This window comes from Bubalus kerabau, chromosome 18, assembly GCF_029407905.1.
Source record: "Bubalus kerabau isolate K-KA32 ecotype Philippines breed swamp buffalo chromosome 18, PCC_UOA_SB_1v2, whole genome shotgun sequence".
Taxonomy (NCBI): domain Eukaryota; kingdom Metazoa; phylum Chordata; class Mammalia; order Artiodactyla; family Bovidae; genus Bubalus; species Bubalus kerabau.
The window spans coordinates 64,126,197-64,148,091 of record NC_073641.1 but is presented as its reverse complement, the minus strand read 5'-3'; the positions used below and the strand labels follow the sequence as shown (position 1 = coordinate 64,148,091).

The 21,895-nt window shown below is 43.4% G+C and overlaps 1 protein-coding gene across 1 annotated transcript in view; it reads right to left on the bottom strand.

Annotated features, from left to right (window-relative positions):
• CTNND2 (catenin delta 2) overlaps positions 1 to 21,895 on the bottom strand; it is a 1,122,555-nt gene that overhangs the window by 126,865 nt on the left and 973,795 nt on the right. The window contains exon 15 of the mRNA XM_055555147.1: positions 4,451 to 4,624. Within this exon, the coding sequence (XP_055411122.1) occupies positions 4,451 to 4,624 (174 nt within the window). The remainder of the gene's footprint in view (positions 1 to 4,450; positions 4,625 to 21,895) is intronic.

Here is a 21,895-nt window from a genome sequence, read left to right as displayed (position 1 = left end):
GTTTTACTGTAAATGAGGAAAAGGTAACTGAAGTCCATGTTAGCTAAGAAAAACATTTCACTTCTGCCATTATGCTTTTCTGATGCTCATAAGCCAAGTGATGAGTGTTTTAAAGTTTAAAAAGTATGTGGGGCCGTTATGAAGATCTAGTTTGCTAGTCAATTTGTCACAGAAAACTGTGCTGCACATCTCCCCGTAAAGAGAAGTTACTGTTTCAGATGATGAGGTCTATAAAAAGCGCTCTCCATGTAAAATTCGGGTGCTCTACCTTCACATTTCTGCTTTTGTTTGGATCATAAAAGTTAAGGACACTTAAAGAACACCACTAAATTTCAACAGTTGCTATAAAATACACATTCTTAGAACCCTAGGTTTAGACGGTAATGCTGTCTTCATGAAATCTGATGCTGTTTGTGTGTCCTCAATCTTTTAATTGCTCAAGTTTGTTTGGATTTGGTATAAGCTATTCTCATCTTTAAAAAGTAATAACTATTTATCAGTGTTGGCATAATGACAACCTTCTCAAATCACTCCTATAGCTTATCTATCTTCCCTTCCCACCATTTAACATGGTACCTTACTAAATTATACAAAGAATGATGATAATGTGATATTGACCTTTATGCATGCCTGTGTATTTGTATTTTTATAAGAAAATTCTTACACAAGCACATACATTTATAACTATGTACAAATATGCCCGAAAGGCCCTTTGCCTTGACCAAGGATTTGCCTTGGCCATCAGGAAGGCCAGTGCTCTGTATGAGCAAGGATGACACTCTGAGAGTCACAATTCTACTTTAACTGTTGGAATACAAGTCTTTTCAAAATGCTTTGTCTTCTAAAATTACTAGTAATCGTTTAACATTTTCTTGATGACAGTCAGCATTATGACCATCAGTGATTAGAATAAATGAAATAGTCAAAACACTGAATGGCCTCTGACATTTTTTTCTTTCTTGCATCCTTATATTTACTTCTTCTAACTCTCCTATCTTTTCACTTTGCCATCAGGATATCTATTTGCTCTTCTTACCACAGATCTGTGTGCCTGCTTACAACAGTAACTTGTAACTCACTGCATTTTTAAATTTGTTGCTTGAAATCTGATGAAGGCTGGGAAATCCAATGGTCGTAGTTGTTAAGCTTTGTCTAAAATACAGAACGGCTCTTGTGATGTTGATTTTAGCTGTTGTAGAGCATTCTGCCTCTTACTCGGTAGTCTCTATTAATAACAAAAAAATTACCAATTCAATGCATCTGGATATATGGGGATGAATTTTACACTCGGGATAACTAATGTTCAGGTTAATGCACTGAAAACAGTCAGAAAGATATTATTGCTAGAAAATTCTGAGAATTTTTATCAGACTTCTTCCTTAATTCTCATTATATAACCCAAAGCAGGAGAGAAGTTTTGAGTATCAAAATACTGTAAATCAGTATAAAATAGTATAAATTGTAAATTTATTATTTTATTACTCCAAACACCTAAAGACCCAGACATATCTCAGCAGCTCACCCAGCTGACCTGGTTATGTGAGAGCCTGTGTTAAAGACACAGAGCCTGTGTCTTTAATCACCAAATTAAGTACAAAGTCCAATGCTTCAGGCATCGTGGAACTGGGCAATGACATCAAAATATGCATCCTAAAAAACACCGATGAGTCTGAAAACTGAAAAGAAAACAGTTTTCCCACAATTCCTTTATATCAATTTTATATCCTATTGACTACATATTCCCATCTGAATCAAAGGACCAAAAAAAGAATCATAAATCGTGATCATCTAAAGATGCGCTACTAACTGCTTACTGACTGATGGATGTTTATAAATATAAAAGACTGCTATTCATAAGAAAGACATATAGACATAGACACTAGTTCAGTTAAATGTTTGTGTATTAGCATTATTGCTCAGCCAAGCATAGGGCTTAGCAGTGGGGTACAAAGAAATAAATGGAACCTAGTTTCTGCTCTTAGAGGTCTTACAGACCAGATTCTCTTCCAGAGGACATCCTTAGTAACTCAACAAGGAATAATTGAATAACTGGAGGTATTTATCCTTAAATATGATGTGGAGGTGTCCTTGGTACATGACATGTCTTTTTTCTCTGGCTGCTTTTAAGGTTATCTCTTTATTTCTGATTTTGAGCAATCTGATTATAATGTACCTTGGTATATAACTTTTTAACACTTCTGGTAGTTTCTTAAGTTGCTTAAATGTGTGAGTTTGCGGTTTTCATTAGATTTGGAATGTTTTCAATCCTTATTTCTTCAAATAGTTTTCTCTTTCTCCTTTCTCTCTCGTCTTGTTTCGGACTCCATTAATACATATATATCAGGCCACTTGAAGCTCACTCACTGATGCACTATCCATTTTTTTCCTGTGTATTTCATTTTTTATAGTTTACAATCACTGTCTTTCAGTTCACTAAACTTTTCTTTTGCAATGTCTAATCTGCTATTGATTCCATTCCATGTATTTTTCATTTAAGATGCTACATTTTCAACTTTAGAAGTTTTATTTGCATCTTTATAAATTTTTCAGGTTTCTAATTCATTTTCTGAACACATGAATACAGAGCTTAACTTTTGAAGCAAAGGTTGAAGTCTTACAATCAACATCTTCTAGAGCTCAAAGACATTTCTCCATCTTTAACTTGTTCTTATAAGAACCTAACTATTTGGCAAATAAAAATAATAATTCATTAAAAAAATCAAAATATGGCAAACTTGCCATCATCTAGATGGCTTTGCATTTCAGATCAGACTCTGCTCTAGAGAGCATCCCTTCCCATCCCCTTTAATCCATCCTCCAAGGCAGGGGAGCTGGGTGGGGACTTACAGCAACTTAGTGTTCTTGGGTGTTAAATGACAACCCTTTGGCTTACGACATCCTGCATCTTTGAATCCAGCTTTGTGACTGACCTGCATGATGTCTGGGGAAGCTGCCCATGACTGTTTCTGCTTAAAGACAATGCTCCTGGGACACATTGAGATGCTTTAACTTTCCCAGAGCCACAAAGTTTAGAAAAGTTTTGAACTATGATTGGAGTCAAAGCCTCCTAACTTTAGATGAAAGTAAAGACTCAGGAAAAGTTCAAGGAACTGACTTCCATGACTGTCTCTTTCCTAGCTCTACAAGGCTATCCTCTGGCATTCTGCCTGGTACGACTCTAATTTTGAAACTTTTCTTTGGATGAAAGCATAGGACAAATTCACTTCAATCCCCGCTCCACCTGAATTCTTAAGGGACAACATTGGAGATGACTTAAGGGCAGAGAGGGAAAGGAATAATTATGTTCATTCCTAAAACTCTTAAGAGAAGATGTGGGGCTGGCATGCATGAGTAAGTAGCCAGCTCCTGGGAAGTATCATCAGGGGCTGGGTCTCAAGAGCTGTGCCCCAAGAGCTGGAAGGTCACACCCAGGAAAGACGGTGTTGCAGCTGAGATTGTAGAAATGGAAAAGATGATGGCAGGGACAGAGAAGTGGCAAGATGCAGGTATTGAAAGATCTGGTAAGAAGAGAAGGAAGGTATTTTTGCAGGGCAATACTGAAGCCAGTATGTGTGGGACCCATGGTACTGAGCTTCTGAGAGTGATCTAGAGCTGTGTGTCTATATCAATATTGTTTTGAAGAAAAAAATGAATGGTAAGGAAAGGAGTGATGTATGAACATTAAATGAATGGAAAATGGAAGGCTGAGGTTTAAACTCCCTCTCTTGATATTTTCCCCATATTCCCTCATTCTTCTAAGAGGTTAACACTCTTTTATGCAAAAAGGCAATTTAGCTCATGGAACTAGCAGTGACCAAACTCAAGAATTCTTGGTTATCATGAATCCCTCCTTTCTACCCAAAAGGAAGGTCATGAAAACTTTCTGTGAGAATCCATCAGGAAGACTGTGTGTTTATAAAAATCCAGAGAAAAAGACCCTCCTAGTATCTTTCCCAACCATACAATCACTTTAATTTAACATTTTGCCAAAGATAACTAGTAACATTATTCTTCCCTGTAATCCCATAATTTAAAAATGGGGACGAGACCAGCTACGATATTACAGGATTCACAGGGGTTTTTATATGAGATGTTGGGGTATCAGCTCTGTCAGTGACAGTGCTTTGAAAAGCCTCAACATGTTCCCAGTCACCTCTGAAAATAAAGGCACTCAGCTACACAGACAGAATGGAAAGCATATCACAGCATCTTCCATGACTATACTGACATCTATTCCTCTGTGTTTTGCAGGCATCTTCAAGGACCTCCTTAAGAAGACTTTTTCAAAGAAATATATTTCTAAGTCCAACAGTTCAGTGGAACTCTTTTTTCTCTAACATCCTTAGAAAACTTGATTAGAATAGCACTTCTCAAAATTGGACTTCTCTTATTTTCTAAGAACCTTCTCGTGCTTCCAGATTTCTTTCTTATTGTAACAAACCAGTCATACCTTCCAGCTCCCTGCAGCCAAGTTCTGCAGGGCGCCCGCCGCCCCTTCCAGCGTGTCTGCATTTGAGCACTCAGAGAGCAGTGTGAGGTAGGGTTTGACTATGGATGGGTGCCACAGCATCTGGATCCCTTTTGGTGGTTCTGCACAGTCTGGAAGAGGTCCTACTCCATCCCACTGGTGGAAGAGAAATGAGAGAGTAAACATCTTTAACATCGTCACACTTCCCAACATTGCCCTCTGCAAACATCCAAGGCGAAAACCAAAGCAGGGTGTCATGACATTTGGAGAACTGCAGGCAGGAAATGGCATCAGCAGTCTAAGGACCACCCAAAACGGGAGAGCCATTCCTGCCCACTGAGAGCTTCTGATGGAGGGTGGAGCACGTACATAAGTGAATGTAATTGGCAGTAGAACAGTGAAGTGCTCTGAGAACAGTTCTAGCAACCATTACAGGGAGGAAGGAGAAAAGGTACGCTAGTTTTGATTGGTCAGGATGGAGGAAGACTATAGATCAAGGCAGCTTACTTTACAGTAAGCTAAGCATACGATCGGCATAGCATCGGAGTTAGAGACTATCAAGTGCCCTCACTTCTTACACGCAAGTGTTAACTGTGATAAATTTCTAAATTGCTTATAAACATATTTTGTCACTGCATCTATGAGCATTAAACTAATGACAGAATGTACAAAAGAGAAAAGAATGTTACGGTTTATTAGATACTCTGCCATGAGCTATAGGCAAATTTTGATCTTATAGAAATTCTGATGTTTGCTTTGAACTGAGTCTGAGTTAAAATATGTAATTAAAAATTAACTGCACATACATTTTAAGTTATGGATTATATGCAAAAGGCAAATGAATAGAGCCTTACAAATGACAGCTTTGAAGACCGTGTAGCAATTTGGATCAAGGTTTACAACAGAAGTTAAATAAACAAAGCAGGACACAAAGCTGTAAAGGGTTTGTGCTGGGTACCAAGTAAAATGATCATAAAAAAATGTAAGGATAATAAATATCTATTTACAAAGTGTGGATGTCTTTCATTTTTTTCTACATTTCTAATAGCCTGTTCTATTACTCTTATAATTTAAAAAATATTGAGTTCCAATAATGCTTCTGATCTTTGATCACATTTAGCCTTTATCTTGTTGAAGGCAATGGTATAATGAAGGTAGAAACGAAGTACTATGTGTAGAAAAAATATTCCCATATTCATTTTTGAGAAAAGCCATAGCAAAACAGAAGGATTATTTTATAGTACTACGTCGGGAATATTAAGTTATTTAACTCCTTATTTGTATTTGTTAATGATTGCTGAACATGTAATCTAAATGACATATGTACTAAACTTTCTCACAGATATTTTATGTTTATAAATATATGTGCATGTGTGTCCATATACATGTATGTATATCTATGAAGACAAAATTGTATTTCAGAATCTGTTAGTGCCTTCATTCTGAAATTTTACCTGGAAGAAAATATAGCTCATGTTGTATCCTTGTAACAAAAATAGAAAAATAGAAATAATAACAGCTTTTTTAACAGACAATAAGAATTGCAAGAATCTCATCCCTTATTTTCCAAGAGAAAAATTAAAAAGCCATATCTTCTTTTTCTCTATTATGATACGGCTTAACTTAAGGCTAAAGAACAGACATGAATGACATTCCATCAATGGGTGAGACATCCGATTAAAGGTCATTTTCAATGAGAGTGTCACTCAATCTCAACTTCATAACAAGAACACTCAAAGTGGACCTTCCTGTTCTTTCAACCTAAGCCACTTCTAAACTGTTCAAAGAAGGCTTTACACCTGTGCACAGCCTATCAATGAAACCAGTCCATCTCTTTTAAATACATAAAAAAAAAAAAAAAAGAAAGTGAACCAGACTTGTCACATTGCTCCTGGTTCATTATTTGAGGCTGGCTCACCGCACTGGATAGAAAGAGAGCAGCAGGCAAAAGGAAACAGTCCTTTCGCAAATTTGTTAACTTCGATGCTGAAGCAGGAGTGATGTTGGCTTCTCAAAAGAAACCAGCTGCGGGGACTGAATTTCTCTGCTACTGCAACAGGAAATGGAAAATTCTTTCTTTTTTGCTTTTTTGTAGTGACCCAAGGACAAAAGAGCAGACAAAACCAAGGGGGGTCTAGGAATGCAGGAATGGAAAAAACAGACCCTTTTCATCTTTCCCTCCCCCATGTTGTAATTATTAATGGATTTCAGGTCCTTCTGAGCAGTATAACCTGTCTCTCCTCCTACCCCATGCTGCTGCTGCTGAGTCACTTCAGTCGTGTCCAACTCTGTGCGACCCCATAGACGGCAGCCCACCAGGATGCCTTGTCCCTGGGATTCTCCAGGCAAGAACACTGGAGTGGGTTGCCATTTCCTTCTCCAATGCATGAAAGTGAAAAGTGAAAGTGAAGTCGCTCAGTCGTGTCTGACCCTCAGTGACCCCATGGACTGCAGCCTTCCAGGCTCCTCCATCCATGGGATTTTCCAGGCAGGAGTACTGGAGTGGGGTGCCATTGCCTTCTCCCCTCCTACCCCATAGGGAGAAGGTATTTGTCTTACTCTTCCCCTCACCCAATATACATGCCTCATCCAATCAGCAAATGACCCGCAAGACCCCCATCCCGCTCCGTGTACCCTGGTTATAAAAGTGGGCTAAGGACCCCTGTTCAACACTGGTTCTCCTTTGAGCTGGCCCGCTGTTCTAACAGTGTCTCCCACTCTAATAAACTTTATTTCCTTCTCATTCTGTCTCATGTTTGGAAATTCTTTTCCAACTCGCGCCTGGACCACAATTTTGTCATCTCCTTAAAACTCTGAAGCTATCATGTTCATATAAAGGTTTAGATTTCACATAAACATTCAACTCAACATGGATGAATTTCCCTCTCTTGTAAGAGCCAACATAACAGAGGGAGATATAGAGAAACAATGTTTGCATGCTCATTACAACATGTGACAGACAAACTATAAAAAGTGCAAAAAAAAAAAAGCTGTGTTATCATTTGCTGGGTTTCATCTGGTTCATTTTTTCTAACTTCTGTGCAATAAAACAGGATAAACGGCTGAATCAGTAGACAGTCTTCCTCCATCCTGACATGTGATCTATGTAGATCTTAAATACTTTTCATTACAATCCTTTCTCAGTGGCTACAGAGAGAATCTGAAGGCAATAAAAGGAAAACTGATGTGAATACAGATAGCCTTTGACAGCAACGATAGGAGTTCAAAGGGGATTCTGTGCTATTTCAGAACACTGATGACACCCTGGCACATCAATACAGAGGAAAAAGAACTATCTCAAAGCCAGGGTATGCCGCCTTTATCTGGGTACTTTCCTCAAACTTCTATTGAGTTAGTAGAGAAAGAAGTATCGATTGACTGTCCATTATAAAATAGATTTTGATCACCTATATAAGACTGGAAGTCTTCTTTAAGAGCTGTGCTAACACCTGATGTCAAGTTGCCTAGCCAGTCAATACCCACAGGACTATAGGGTCATGGTGACACCAGAATCAGACTGAAGTCAGGAAAACAATCCCGCAGTCGTACACTGTTAATGCCAACCTTCTCCTAGAGCAAAGATCCACAAAAAGTCAAGGGATATGCAACTCTTTTACCAAAATACTGGAAATACATCATTTGTAAATTTAAATATAAGATGCATTTATCCTAAAATGTCTTCAAAACTGCCATAGGGATTGAAGAAGGCAAGCACTGGCTAAGTCTTTAACACAGCCAAAACACTGATCACCCAGCTATTTTAATCCTAAGAATACAGAACTCCAATTTATAAGTAAGCCTTATGCAAACTGTATTTGTTTTTTAACTCTTTGCTTTTAACTTTTAACAGGGCATATTTCCAAAGTTTTCCTAAGAACTTGAAATATGAAAATAATATATAAAGAAACAAAATGCTGCCCGGTCAGGAGGGAGAACTTTCTGTGTCCTGAACCCAAGGCACAACCAACAGAGAAGGTATTTCCAAGACAGCAACAGGGTTTTTGTTGATCATATTGTTTGCATCTTTGCAAGTGGCGACATGCAAACACACACTCACACACAAGGAAAGAGGCTCTGAGTAGACACGGAGTCTGCCAGTCCCTTGGACCTCCAGCCTCCAGAGCTGTGAGTAATAAACGTCTGTTGTATGGGCCATGTAGTCTGGGGCATTTTGTTACAGCAGCCTGAGCTGAGCAAGACCATCACCACAGCAAGCGCTAAGACAATGCCGTCTCAGAGGCAGAGGACCCTCCAGCTGCACCATGGCTTTCCTGCCGTGGAGCTTTCTTGAGGACAGGCTGGCAGTAAAGAAGGAGTGTGTGAGGCAGGATTATATTGAGAGTAGATCACAGAACAAACAGGCTGGTTTGTCATCCCAAGTAGTACCACATTCAATAGCATATCATCAGAACTTTTTTTTCAGTTATATGTGCATTTATTTATTTATCAGACGATTTTCCACTGTAAATTATTACAAGATATAGAACATAGTTCTCTGTTGTTCCGTCGGTAAGTCTGACTCTTTTGTAACCCCAAAGACTGTAGCCCACCAGCTCCTCTGTCCATGGGATTTCCCAGGCAAGAATACTGGAGTGGGTGGCCATTTTCCAACCCTAACCCTAAATCTTCTCCAGGGGATCTTCTTGACCCAAGATCAAATCCACATCTTCTGTACTGGCAGGTGAGTTCTTTATCACTGAAACACCAGGGAAACCCCACAGTTCTCTGTGCTATATAGTATATCCTTATTATGCTTATATTTTATATGTAGTACATGGGGTCACGAAAAGTCAGATATGACTGAGTGAATTCACTTTCACTTTTCACTTTTACACACTGGAGAAGGAAATGGCAACCCACTCCAGTGTTCTTGCCTGGAGAATCCCAGGGACGGGGGAGCCTGGTGGGCTGCCGTCTATGGGGTTGCACAGAGTCAGACATGACTGAAGTGACTTAGCAGCAGCAGCGTAGTATTCGGAGAAGGCAATGGCAACCCACTCCAGTACTCTTGCCTGGAAACTCCCATGGATGGAGGAGCTGGCGGGCTACAGTAACCACAAGCTTGTGTTCTGTGTCTGTGAGCCTGTTTTTGTTTTGTAAATCAGTTCATTTCTACTATTTTTTAGATTCTATATGTAAGTGATAACATAGATTTGTCTTTCTCTGTCTGACTTACTTCACTTCGTATGATCATCTCCTGGTCCATCCATGTTGCTGTAAATGGCATTATTTTGTTCTTTTTCTATGTACCAGTATTTTTCTTTACTGGCTTTAAATGAATGACTGATATCAGTAAGATGAATCAGTGAAAAATTTATATCATTTACTTTTAAAAATTGCCAGAATTGAAATTATGTATTATCTGTCTCTGAGAGGTAGTGCTCAAATATTTTAAAAAAGGAAGAGAATAAGATGCCCGCATATTAGATCCCAAGTGGCTGCTGAAATCTGTACATGATGCTTTTTGATGTAGTCATAGTCAGGGAAGAAGAGACACTGGCCACTGATTGTAAGGAGCGTCTGCTGAGGAAGAAAAATACAGAGCTGTGGGAGTGGGCTCAAGGTGGGATTTTTTTTTAAACCTTTCTTTAGAATGGCTTTTAATACTTTTACTTCTCCTTAGGACTTAAATTCTATTTAAAAATTTTTTCTCAGGACTTCCCTGGTGGTTCAGTGGTTAAGAATCCACCTTGCAGCGCAGGGAACTCGAGTTTCACCCCTGGTGGTTCAGTGGTTAAGAATCCACCTTGCAGCGCAGGGAACTCGAGTTTCACCCCTGGTGGTTCAGTGGTTAAGAATCCAGCTTGCAGCGCAGGGAACTCGAGTTTCACCCCTGGTGGTTCAGTGGTTAAGAATCCAGCTTGCAGCGCAGGGAACTCGAGTTTCACCCCTGGTGGTTCAGTGGTTAAGAATCCACCTTGCAGCGCAGGGAACTCGAGTTTCACTCCTGGTGGTTCAGTGGTTAAGAATCCAGCTTGCAGCGCAGGGAACTCGAGTTTCACCCCTGGTGGTTCAGTGGTTAAGAATCCAGCTTGCAGCGCAGGGAACTCGAGTTTCACCCCTGGTGCTTCAGTGGTTAAGAATCCACCTCGCAGCGCAGGGAACTCGAGTTTCACCCCTGGTGCTTCAGTGGTTAAGAATCCACCTCGCAGCGCAGGGAACTCGAGTTTCACCCCTGGTGCTTCAGTGGTTAAGAATCCACCTCGCAGCGCAGGGAACTCGAGTTTCACCCCTGGTGCTTCAGTGGTTAAGAATCCACCTCGCAGCGCAGGGAACTCGAGTTTCACCCCTGGTGCTTCAGTGGTTAAGAATCCACCTCGCAGCGCAGGGAACTCGAGTTTCACCCCTGGTGCTTCAGTGGTTAAGAATCCACCTCGCAGCGCAGGGAACTCGAGTTTCACCCCTGGTGCTTCAGTGGTTAAGAATCCACCTCGCAGCGCAGGGAACTCGAGTTTCACCCCTGGTGCTTCAGTGGTTAAGAATCCAGCTTGCAGCGCAGGGAACTCGAGTTTCACCCCTGGTGCTTCAGTGGTTAAGAATCCACCTCGCAGCGCAGGGAACTCGAGTTTCACCCCTGGTGCTTCAGTGGTTAAGAATCCAGCTTGCAGCGCAGGGAACTCGAGTTTCACCCCTGGTGCTTCAGTGGTTAAGAATCCACCTCGCAGCGCAGGGAACTCGAGTTTCACCCCTGGTGCTTCAGTGGTTAAGAATCCACCTCGCAGCGCAGGGAACTCGAGTTTCACCCCTGGTGCTTCAGTGGTTAAGAATCCACCTCGCAGCGCAGGGAACTCGAGTTTCACCCCTGGTGCTTCAGTGGTTAAGAATCCACCTCGCAGCGCAGGGAACTCGAGTTTCACCCCTGGTGCTTCAGTGGTTAAGAATCCACCTCGCAGCGCAGGGAACTCGAGTTTCACCCCTGGTGCTTCAGTGGTTAAGAATCCAGCTTGCAGCGCAGGGAACTCGAGTTTCACCCCTGGTGCTTCAGTGGTTAAGAATCCACCTCGCAGCGCAGGGAACTCGAGTTTCACCCCTGGTGCTTCAGTGGTTAAGAATCCACCTCGCAGCGCAGGGAACTCGAGTTTCACCCCTGGTGCTTCAGTGGTTAAGAATCCAGCTTGCAGCGCAGGGAACTCGAGTTTCACCCCTGGTGCTTCAGTGGTTAAGAATCCACCTCGCAGCGCAGGGAACTCGAGTTTCACCCCTGGTCTGGGAACTGGTGGCTTCACAGGTGTCACAGCAGTAAACAATCTGCCTGCCAGTTAGGAGATGCAAGAGACTCGGGTTCGATCCCTGGGTCTGGAAGTTTCCCTGGAGGAGGGCATGGCAGCCCACTCCAGTACTCTTGCCTGGAGAATCCCATGGACAGAGGAGCCTGGCGGGCTACAGTCCATGAGGTCGCAAAGAGTCATACACGACTAAAGCAACTTAGCACTCATGCAGGCACAGGGAATAAGGTCCCACATGCTGTGGGGCAACCAAGCCCACAAGCCACAGCCGCTGAGTCTGCAGCAGCAACTAGAGAGGAGCCTGTGCCATGCAACTAAGACTTGATGTAGCCAAATAAGTAGATATATATTAAAAAAAGGATTCCTCTCTCAGTTGCTTTGAGGATGGAATCATGGAAGCTGTGTGTTCCTCATATGAAGAGAAAGGTCTGACTTAGAGATAAAAATGGGAAATTTGAAAAACCGGAAATTAAGGATGTTCATACAACGTTCTCTGCACACATGGGATTTTTTAGGGCATGGCGGCTCACACGTCCAGTTATTACATTCATAAAAGTCCCTACTGAATAGGAGAATTAACAAGGGAATTTCAGCTGCTTCCTCTGCAAAAGCTTACAGCCACCGCAGTCTCTGCTTTCAAGGCGCTGGGCTGGGTACCATGGAGATGGTAACAGAATGGTCTTGCCTACACAGAAGAAGAATTTACATTTTGGGAGGAGTGCTAAAATACATAGCTCCTTCTGCCATGGATATCACAGCCATTCCAGTCTATGTACAGAAAAGCGCTTTCACTGCTGTGTCTTTGGAACACAAACAGAAAAGGCTTCTTCACCAGCGGAATGCATCTCTTCTGCCGAAATTTCTCCACCAACGAGAGAGCACGACAGTCCACGTGTGTGTGGGTTCACTTTTCTTTTCAAGGGATTTCAGCAAAATAAATAGGCCAGAGATACTGCAAGAGAGAGTGAGTGGATTCGCAGCGACAGGAAAATACTCGGATTTGAAAATCCCACTCTAATTCCCCTCCCAGCTGAAGTCACACATCAGAGATGTAGGAAGAGAAGATGGCTCTAAGTGGTAAACTGTCAGAGAATGTTCGTTTATGCAGGGTTTGGGTAAATCAGGCTGCACTGGGGACTGACTACTTTAAAAAGCAACAGCCTAAACGCAGATAGCTCACTTGGTAAAGAAACCAGCTGCAGTGCAGGAGAGCCTGGTTCGATTCCTGGATGGGGAAGATCTGCTGGAGAAGGGATAGGCTACCCACTCCAGTATTCTTGAGTTTGCCTTGTGGCTCAGCTGGTAAAGACTCTGTCTGTAATGCAGGAGACCTGGGTTCGATCCCTGGGTTGGGAAGATCCACTGGAGAAGGGAAAGGCTTCCCACTCCAGTATTTTGGTCTGGAGAATTCCATGGACTGGGGTTGCAAAGAGTTGGATGCGACTGAGCGAGTTTCGCTTAGACCAGGTCTATCCCCTGTTGACCACTTGCGCTTGACTTGGTTTGAACAGCAGTTACTGATTTTGTCCTGACAGGGTTTTATTATCCCATTCAGCTAATGGGGGGGGGGGGGGAGGGGAGGAGGAAAGGGAGGGGAAGCAGGGAATATTGGTTATTTTTAAAACTCCAAGCAGGGACTTCCCTTCTGGTTCAGGGGATAAGACTCTGAGCTCCCAGTGCAGGGACCCAGGTCTGCCCCCTGGTCAGGAAAGGAGATCCCACATGCTGCAACTAAGGGTTCAGCAAAAGGACAACAATAGAAATGACGGAGACGTCTGCTTTTGACAACGGCAGGCTAGGTAACTCAGACCACCTTTCCCACTGATAACAAATAGAGTCAAGGATTGTAAAATATCTGCTTGCAGGAATCAGAGCGCTAACAAGGCAGTGAAGATCTTTCAGAAGGAGGAAAGCTATTGAGGTGGGCAGCTATGGACCCTCAAGGGCCATTCCTGACCAGAGCAGGGACTAAGACAGGGAAAATGACAAGTATATTTAACGACCTAAGGGCATAAAAGGAATCTAGCTTCATTTAAAAAAAGAAAAAAACCAAGTAGCTTGGCAAATCTTTCGTGTTGTAGTTTAGGATCATGTAGGCAGACCCTCTAGGAATAGTGATGACCTTAAATTCCTTAAATACCTATAATAAAATTAAGTTAAACTGAGATTGCCATTGACTCAAGCCTCCTGCCACAATTAAGCATAAACACTTTCCAGAATCAAGCATGAACACTCTCTGGAAAAGATCATACCATTCTAGGCCTCAAATTATTTTGATAGCTTTTCATATAAAATGTCTCAGATTTAATAAAAAAAAAAAAAACTAGGAACATGAGGAAGAAAGACTGTGTGGATGAAAAGTAATAAAGTTGACCATAGACATAGAAAACATTTCATAAGAATCTGGATAAGGGAGCTATTTGAACCAGACTTTAAAACAACTAAGATTATTACATTTAATAAAGAAAAGATTGAGAACTTTGTTAGAGTAAGAATATAGCTGAAAACATAATCATTGGAGTTACAAAACCCCTTGTATGAGTATGAAAGAAGATTAGATGTATTTCGAGAGAAAAATAGTAAACTAAAATATAAATCAGAAGGAAATATCCAGACTGAATATAAAGGGCCACAATTACCAAAAAAAAGGAAGAAGAAAAATACAGAGTGGAGGGTAGTATGTTTAAGGAATGGAATAAGGGAGTCTAATAAATAGGGAATTGGAGTTCAAAAGGAGACTATAGAGAGAACTAGGCAGAAGCAATATTTGAAGAAATGGTGCCTGAGAGTTTTACAAAGCTTAAAAAGACATTAAGTCACAGATTCAAGAAGCTTTGCCAATGATAGAAAGAAGATGAAATAAAAAGGTCAGAAATTCTCCCATCCCTAAAGAAAACCATTTTTATAACATGATCTTATTGCCTGTTATTCCTTCTATCATGAAGTGTAGCATATTGTGTAATTTCTTCAAAATTCCCAGGAGTCAACATGAAAATCATTTCTCTTTTGGCTTTTGACAGTTGGAGTTTTTTGTTTGTTCAGTATTTACTCGGTCACACTGGGTCTAACTACTGCACACATGATCTTTCATCTCTATTGCCGCATGTGGGGTCTTTCAGTTGCGGCAGGCAGAAATCTTTTTTTTTTAGTTGCAGTGTGCCAGATCTTTAGTTGCAGCATGCAAACTCTTAGCATTTTGAAGAAATTCCCAAGAATTTCTTCTTGGGGAGAAATTCTTCTCTGGTAGCTCAGGTATCTCACTTCTCCTGGGAAATGTTCTGAAGAGGATGATTACAGGGCAGCTGGACTGTGAAAAGACTGGACAGAAGTGATATCCAGTGACTTGTATTCATGCAACCCACCTGTCTCCAGGCTCTCCTTGTAAAAGATGTGGGGCATTTTGCGCTTGAGAGATTAGAAACCTTAAATGCAAGGTCGGCTAGGGTGCTTCCCAAACAAGGCTTCAGAACAAGAGATTCAGGGACAGCCTTGCTGACTCACCTCTGTGCCCCTGTGGATGCTCACCCCTTAGGAGGTGGCTGGAGGGAGGCTGGTGATGCTGTGGACTCCAGAGATGGGATCAAGTGGCCACTGTGCCCACAGAGGAGTGTTGTCAAGGCTGGTCCACATCACTGGGCTTGTCTGTCATTTCCCCAAGTCATCCTGATAGAACCAGCTGGAATGCTAGTCAAGTTCACGTTGAATTCTCTCTGCTCCTCACTTCTCATTCACATTTAGGAATAACTCACCCCATAACCTGCCTTTTCAAGGGGCTCTGTCCCTGACTTGCCACCTTCCTTCACGTAGTCCTGTAGTCTTGTTGGTTTATATCTTTGGTGATACATCCCTCAAAGATTGTCTAATATAGTGGTTTTCAACTGGGGTGATTTTAATACCCAAGGGGACAACTGGCAATGTCTGGAGACACTTCTGGTTGTCACAACTAGGAAAAGGGGTGCAAATGATTGGTGTCTACTGGGTAGAACCAGGGATGCTGGTAATCATCCCACAGGGCCCAGGACTGTCCCATAACAGGGAACTGCCAGCATGCTCAGTCGCTCAGTCATGTCTGACTCTTTGCAACCCCAAGGACTGTGCCCCTCCAGGCTCCTCTATCTGTGCAAGTCTCCAGGCAAGAACCCTGGAGTGGGCTGCCATTTCCTTCTCCAGGGGATCTTCCTGACACGGGGATCCAAACCACGTTTCTTGCAACTCCTGCATTGGCAGGCAGATTCTTTGCCACTGAGCCACCTGGGAAACCTCACAACAGGGAACCACCCCGGCTCCTAATGTGAACAGTGTCAAGGCTGAGACACCCAGATTCAGTCTGAAAGACAGAGTATTGACTGATGGTGTGGAGTAGTGAATGATAAAATGTAAATACAAACCAAACAAGACACCAAGAATAGAGAGTTGAGTCTGTAACGTCACTGAGAGTGGAAGAGCAGCATTTCTGGGTGATGGGATCTGTTTTATATGGGAGGCGTGTAAGGAGAAGCATCTCAGTCATTCATGGGGAGCGGCAAAGGTCAGTCACCGCACAAAAATGCAGAGCCGTGATCCTGGCGGGCGCATACGATTTAGTGCTTCGAGGACATGGAATATCATGTCTTGAGTCACCAAGCTCTGGCATATGGTGAGGTGACAGCAGGGTGAGACCACACTGCCACCAACCGTGAGGGGTAAGCGGCAGCTGAAATCAGCAGATGGTTGGAAAGGAAATGGCATTAAGCCGCAAACGGGAAAGTATGGTTACTGAGAAGGGAATGAAAACCACCTGGAAGAAAGAAAAGCAACCTGGGATATTAGGAAACGAGGACTTAAAAGCATCAAGAATGTCACAAAGGGCAGATCCATCACGTGATAAAGCAAATCACAAGGAGCTCACACTGGCGCTGGCATCCGGAGTGATGAAGACAACTTTTGGCTTATGTACCCAAAGCCTTAAAAGCATTCTCTGGTCTTGATGTTTCACTTTCAAGATTTTATCCTTGAGAAGTGATTAAGGATGTAGGCAAGACTTAAAGCTACATGGACGTTTACTGCAGTTTACATTAGTTAAACTTTGGAAGCAATCTAATTTCCTGATCATCAGAGACTGGCTCATACAACATGGTAGACCCCTATACTGGAATTCTTGGTAGCCCTTCCACATTCTAGGACTCAGACAATAAAGAATCTGCCTGCAATGCAGGAGATACACAAGACACAGGTTTGAGCCCTGGGTCGGGGAGATCCCCTGGAGTAGGAAATGGCAATCTATTCCAGTATTCTTGCCTGGAGACTTCCAAGGACAAAGGAGCCTGCCAGGCTATAATCCATGGGCTTGCAGAGCTGGACATGACTGAGCAACGAACACTTTCCAGCTTCTGGTGCAGATGACTATTTACTGGCAAGGAGAGAGGTCTTGCAGAGCCAAGTGATAAAATGTTTATAGAGGCACACAGAGCGAGGCAGGGTGAGGCTGGGTGGGCACCGTGCCCACATCTGTTCTTCCCTTCAGTGGTGTGCCAGTCATCCAGATGCAGGGAATCAGGGGCAACACTGCAGTGTACATGCATGCCTTCTCTGTCGTGTCCAACTCTTTGGACCCCATGGACTGTAGCCTACCAGACTCCTCTGTCCATGGGATTCTCTAGGCAAGAAGACTGGAGTGGGTTGACATTTCCTCCTCCAGGGGATCCTCCTGACCCAGGGATAGAACCTGGGTCTCCTGCATTGCAGGCCGATTCTTTATCATCTGAGCCACCAGGGAAGCCCTACTTAAAATTTAAGTAAGTTTAAAAATTCAAATCTCCAATATACTGATTTAAACCAGCAATCAAATTCATTATTGTGTTTTAGGACATTGATCTCTATGTAGTCTCAGAGCCTCACTCCTGAGCCAACAGTATCCATGTGGCACAGTGGGTTACAGCTGAGGCTCTTGAGGTGACCCCAGATACAACATCCTGAAACTCCAAGGAAACCTTTCAGGGGAGGGGATTCCATGGCACCTAATCCCATTCATGTGTGTCACACGCTGACACCTTCAGAACTGAACATTTTGTCATCTGGAGTGATTGAAGTACTGTTTTTCCAGGGGCATTCTGAGATACAGACATATACATTTATTGACATGAATTGTAAATTCTCAGATGATTATCCTGATCTAGAACATTCTTGAGGGCTGGTGGTGAGTGCAGTCAGAATGTAATAAAATGCGGCACTGCTCCTGGATGGGCTTCCCAGGTGGCACTAGCAGTTAAGAACCCACCTGCCAATGCAAGAGACATAAGAGACCCAGGTTCAAACCCTGGGTTGGGAAGATTCCCTGGAGGAGAGCCTGGCAACCCACTGTAGTACTCTTGCCTGGAGAAACCTCATGGACAGAGGAGCCTTGTGGATTATAGTCTGCTGCTGCTGCTAAGTCACATCAGTCGTGTCCGACTCTGTGCGACCCCATAGATGGCAGCCCACCAGGCTCCGCCGTCCCTGGGATTCTCCAGGCAAGAACACTGGAATGGGTTGCCATGTCCTTCTCCAATGCATGATAGTGAAAAGTGAAAGTGAAGTCACTCAGTTGTGTCCGACTCTTTGCGACCCCATGGACTGCAGCCTACCAGGCTCCTCCATCCATGGGATTTTCCAGGCAAGAGTACTGGAGTGGGGTGTCATCGCCTTCTCTGGGGTTACAGTCTATAGGGTCACAAAGAGTCGGATCTGACTGAAGCGACCGAACATGCAGGACCCTGGAGAGGAGGGAAGTTTGGGGGAGAATGGATACATGGATATGTATGACTGAGTCCCTTCGCTGTCCACCTGAAACTCACAACATTGTTAACTGGCTATACTCCGATACAACATGAAGGTTTTAAACAAATAAAATAGAACATAGCACTGCCATGAAAGCTGAGGAACAGCTTGAATCGCAAATGGAAACTTAAAGGCTATGGACTCGTGCCCACCGAGGGACGCAAAAATCAATCAATAAAAAGGGCTATGGAGTACTCCTTTCTCACAGCAGCCCTGGAAGGCGCAGTGTCCTGAGAACAGAGGAGGCAGGGACCAGTCACAGCTATGAATACCCACCGGGAACAGCCCCACAGCGAGAGCTAGAGGCCCGTCTGGACCACAGATCGACTGCCCCTCAGCACAGCTGGTGCTGGCCACGGAAAGGAGACCCGCACAGTCCTTCCCCTTAGGAAATTCTCTCTCGAGGCGATCCACTGCTGTAAATGACTCATGATGTGAGAAGCCTTGGAGGAGATAAACAGAACCATGCAGATGTAGATTAGAGAGCAATGCACTTATCTTTGATAGAAGTCCTGAGAGCATGGAGGTAGCCTTTCACCTGGTTTTGAAGGATGATTCTCCAAAAGGGGAAGAAGGGAAGAGGACAGAGGAGCAGCACGGGTGGAAGCTGGGAGCCTGGCCTGTGGGGTGTTGGGATGGGCCAGGAAAGTGTGCGGGGGAAAGGCCGTGGACTTCTGCTGCGTGTGTGCTAAATTACTCAGTCGTGTCCGACTGTGCCACCCCATGAACAGTAGCCCGCCAGGCTCCTCTGTCCATGGGATTCTCAGGCAAGAATACTGGAGTGGGTTGCCATTTCCTTCTCCAGGGGATCTTCCTGACCCAGGGATCAAACCCACGTCTCTTATGTCTCCTGCATTGGCAGATGGGTTCTTTACCACTAGTGCCACCTGGGAAGCCCAGGTTTCTGCCGAAAGTGAAAGTGAAGTCACTCAGTCGTGTCCGATTCTTTGCGACCCATGGACTATTGCCTACAAGGTTCCTCCTCCATGGAATTATCCAGGCGAGAGTACTGGAGTACGTAGCCATTTCCTTCTCCAGGGGATCTTCCCGACCCAGGGATCGAACTCGGGTCTCCCGCATTGCAGGCAGATACTTTTACCATCTGAGCCACCAGGGAAGCTCCTTGGTTTCTACTGAGACATGTCTATTATCATGGAAGAAGTAAGGGGCCTTAGAGGCTTTACACAGAAGCCCATTACTATTGCTTTTGTGACTATCAAGCTGATATCTTAAGTAAAACTTACCACTAATCTATGCATTTGGCATCAACAACCTGCTAAGTTGCTTCAGTTGTGTCCGACTCTGTGCGACCCCATAGACGGCGGCCCACCAGGCTCCCCCATCCCTGGGATTCTCCAGGCAAGAACCCTGGAGTGAGTTGCCATTTCCTTCTCCAATGCATGAAAGTGAAAAGTGAAAGTGAAGTCGCTCAGTCCTGTCTGACTCTTCGCGACCCCATGATCTGCAGCCTACCAGGCTCCTCTGTCCATGGGATTTTCCAGGCAAGAGTACTGGAGTGGGGTGCCATTGCCTTCTCCAATCAACAACCTAGGAAAGAGGTAAAAAAGACTAATAATACAGGAAGTCCCCTATCTACCAACCTTCAAGTTGGTAGAACTTACAAGAACTTTCAAAGATGTGAATATGCGTTTGCAAGTCCAATCACATCAGGAGTGAGTGAAACTGCCGCTGGCCCTCCATCTCCGATGGCTGTTGCTCCTTCAGTTTTACCAGCTCCCACCTCCTTTCCATCCCCCAGTCAGTAACTCTTCTTGCCTGTTCACTCGATGCCAGCCCCTGTATGCCAGCTGTTGTACTGTTACTACTGTACTTTTCAAAGTAGTGTATTATGGGATTAAAAATGATTTATTTTTGTGTTTGCTTTTTATGTGAAAAGTATTATAAACCTATTATAGCACAGTACTGTATGGCCAATTGTGTTAGTTGGAGGGCTAGGCTAACTTTGTTGGACTTACGAACAAACTGGACTTATGAACAAACTGGACTGAACAAATGTGCTCTTAGAACAGAATCTGTTTGTATATACAGAACTTACTGTATACTCTTAACTTGACCTCAGCTCTCTAAACAAAGATTATCAGGAGAGAGAGAACGTCTACCATATAAAAATGCTGGGTCAGAATCCTCTTTGAATCTAACAGGTTTATATCCCCACCCATGTGGATACATATATGTCCATGTGAACTAAAACATTCACAGGTGATTTCAGCAGAAGGGAGCTGCTGAGTTCTAGGGGATATTGCTTGTTTTCCTCTGTGGATTTCTCAGGACTCACACAAGCTCACACAGAGCAGGCCTTGGCGGCTCAGGTCTGCTCTGGCCAGCTTCCCGGGCTGTCCAGTTACCTCTAATCCATGTTTGAGCACCACTGATCCCCGGACACCATCGTAGGAACCTTGGCCATATCCCAAATGGAAAAACAAACAAACAAAAATGCTTATTTTTACAAAAGGTGGAAAAGTAGAAAAATCAATCTTGACCTACTTAGATGGTCAAGAATCCGTTTGCAATGCAGGAGACCTTGGTTCCATCCCTGGGTTGGGAAGATCCCCTGGAGAAGGGAATGGCAACCCACTCCAGTGTTCTTGCCTGAGAATTCCATGGACAGAGGATCCTGGCGGGCTACAGCCAATGGGGTTGCACAGAGTTGGACATGACTGAAGCAAATAGGCACACACACTTCCCTGGACCTCAGCCTTCAGAGGGTTGCCACCCTGCCCTGCTGTGCCAGGTTGCTGGCAGGAAATCCTGCCAGAGGCAGGGAGGACCCTGCTGGGTGAGATGTGTCTCTCGGCACATGACATACATACTGCTTTGGGGGAAGTTCTACTTACAAAGAGTTTCCAGAGAAACTAACAATTTCTTATAATTTAGCAATAGGCACTGAGCACAAAATCAGAAAGTAATGAATTTGCAATGTCCTTTTGGACTGATATATGATGCATCAAAGCTTCCTTGGTGGTTCAGTGGTAAAGAACCTGCCTACCAAGGCAGGGAATGCTGGTTCAATCCCTGGGTCTGGAAGATCCCCAGGAAAAGGAAATGGTACCCACTCCAGTACTCTTGTCTGAAGAATTTCATGGACAGAGGAGCCTGGCAGGCTATAGTCCATGGGGTCGCAAAGAGCTGGACAGGACTGAATGACAAACACTTTCAATTTATGGCTCTCTGAGGCATCTTAAATTTAAGAGAACATATGAATTTGCACAAACACTGACTTGGTCAGTTAGTGTCTTTTTCGATTGTTTTTTTTCAATAATATTTGAAAAGATTACAAATGTAATGCCTATCGTAGAAAATTTACAAATACATAAGTACGAGAAGAGTCCATCAGTATCTTTTGCCTTTGATGTTACTGCATTTTTTCTAGAAACACATATTTTTT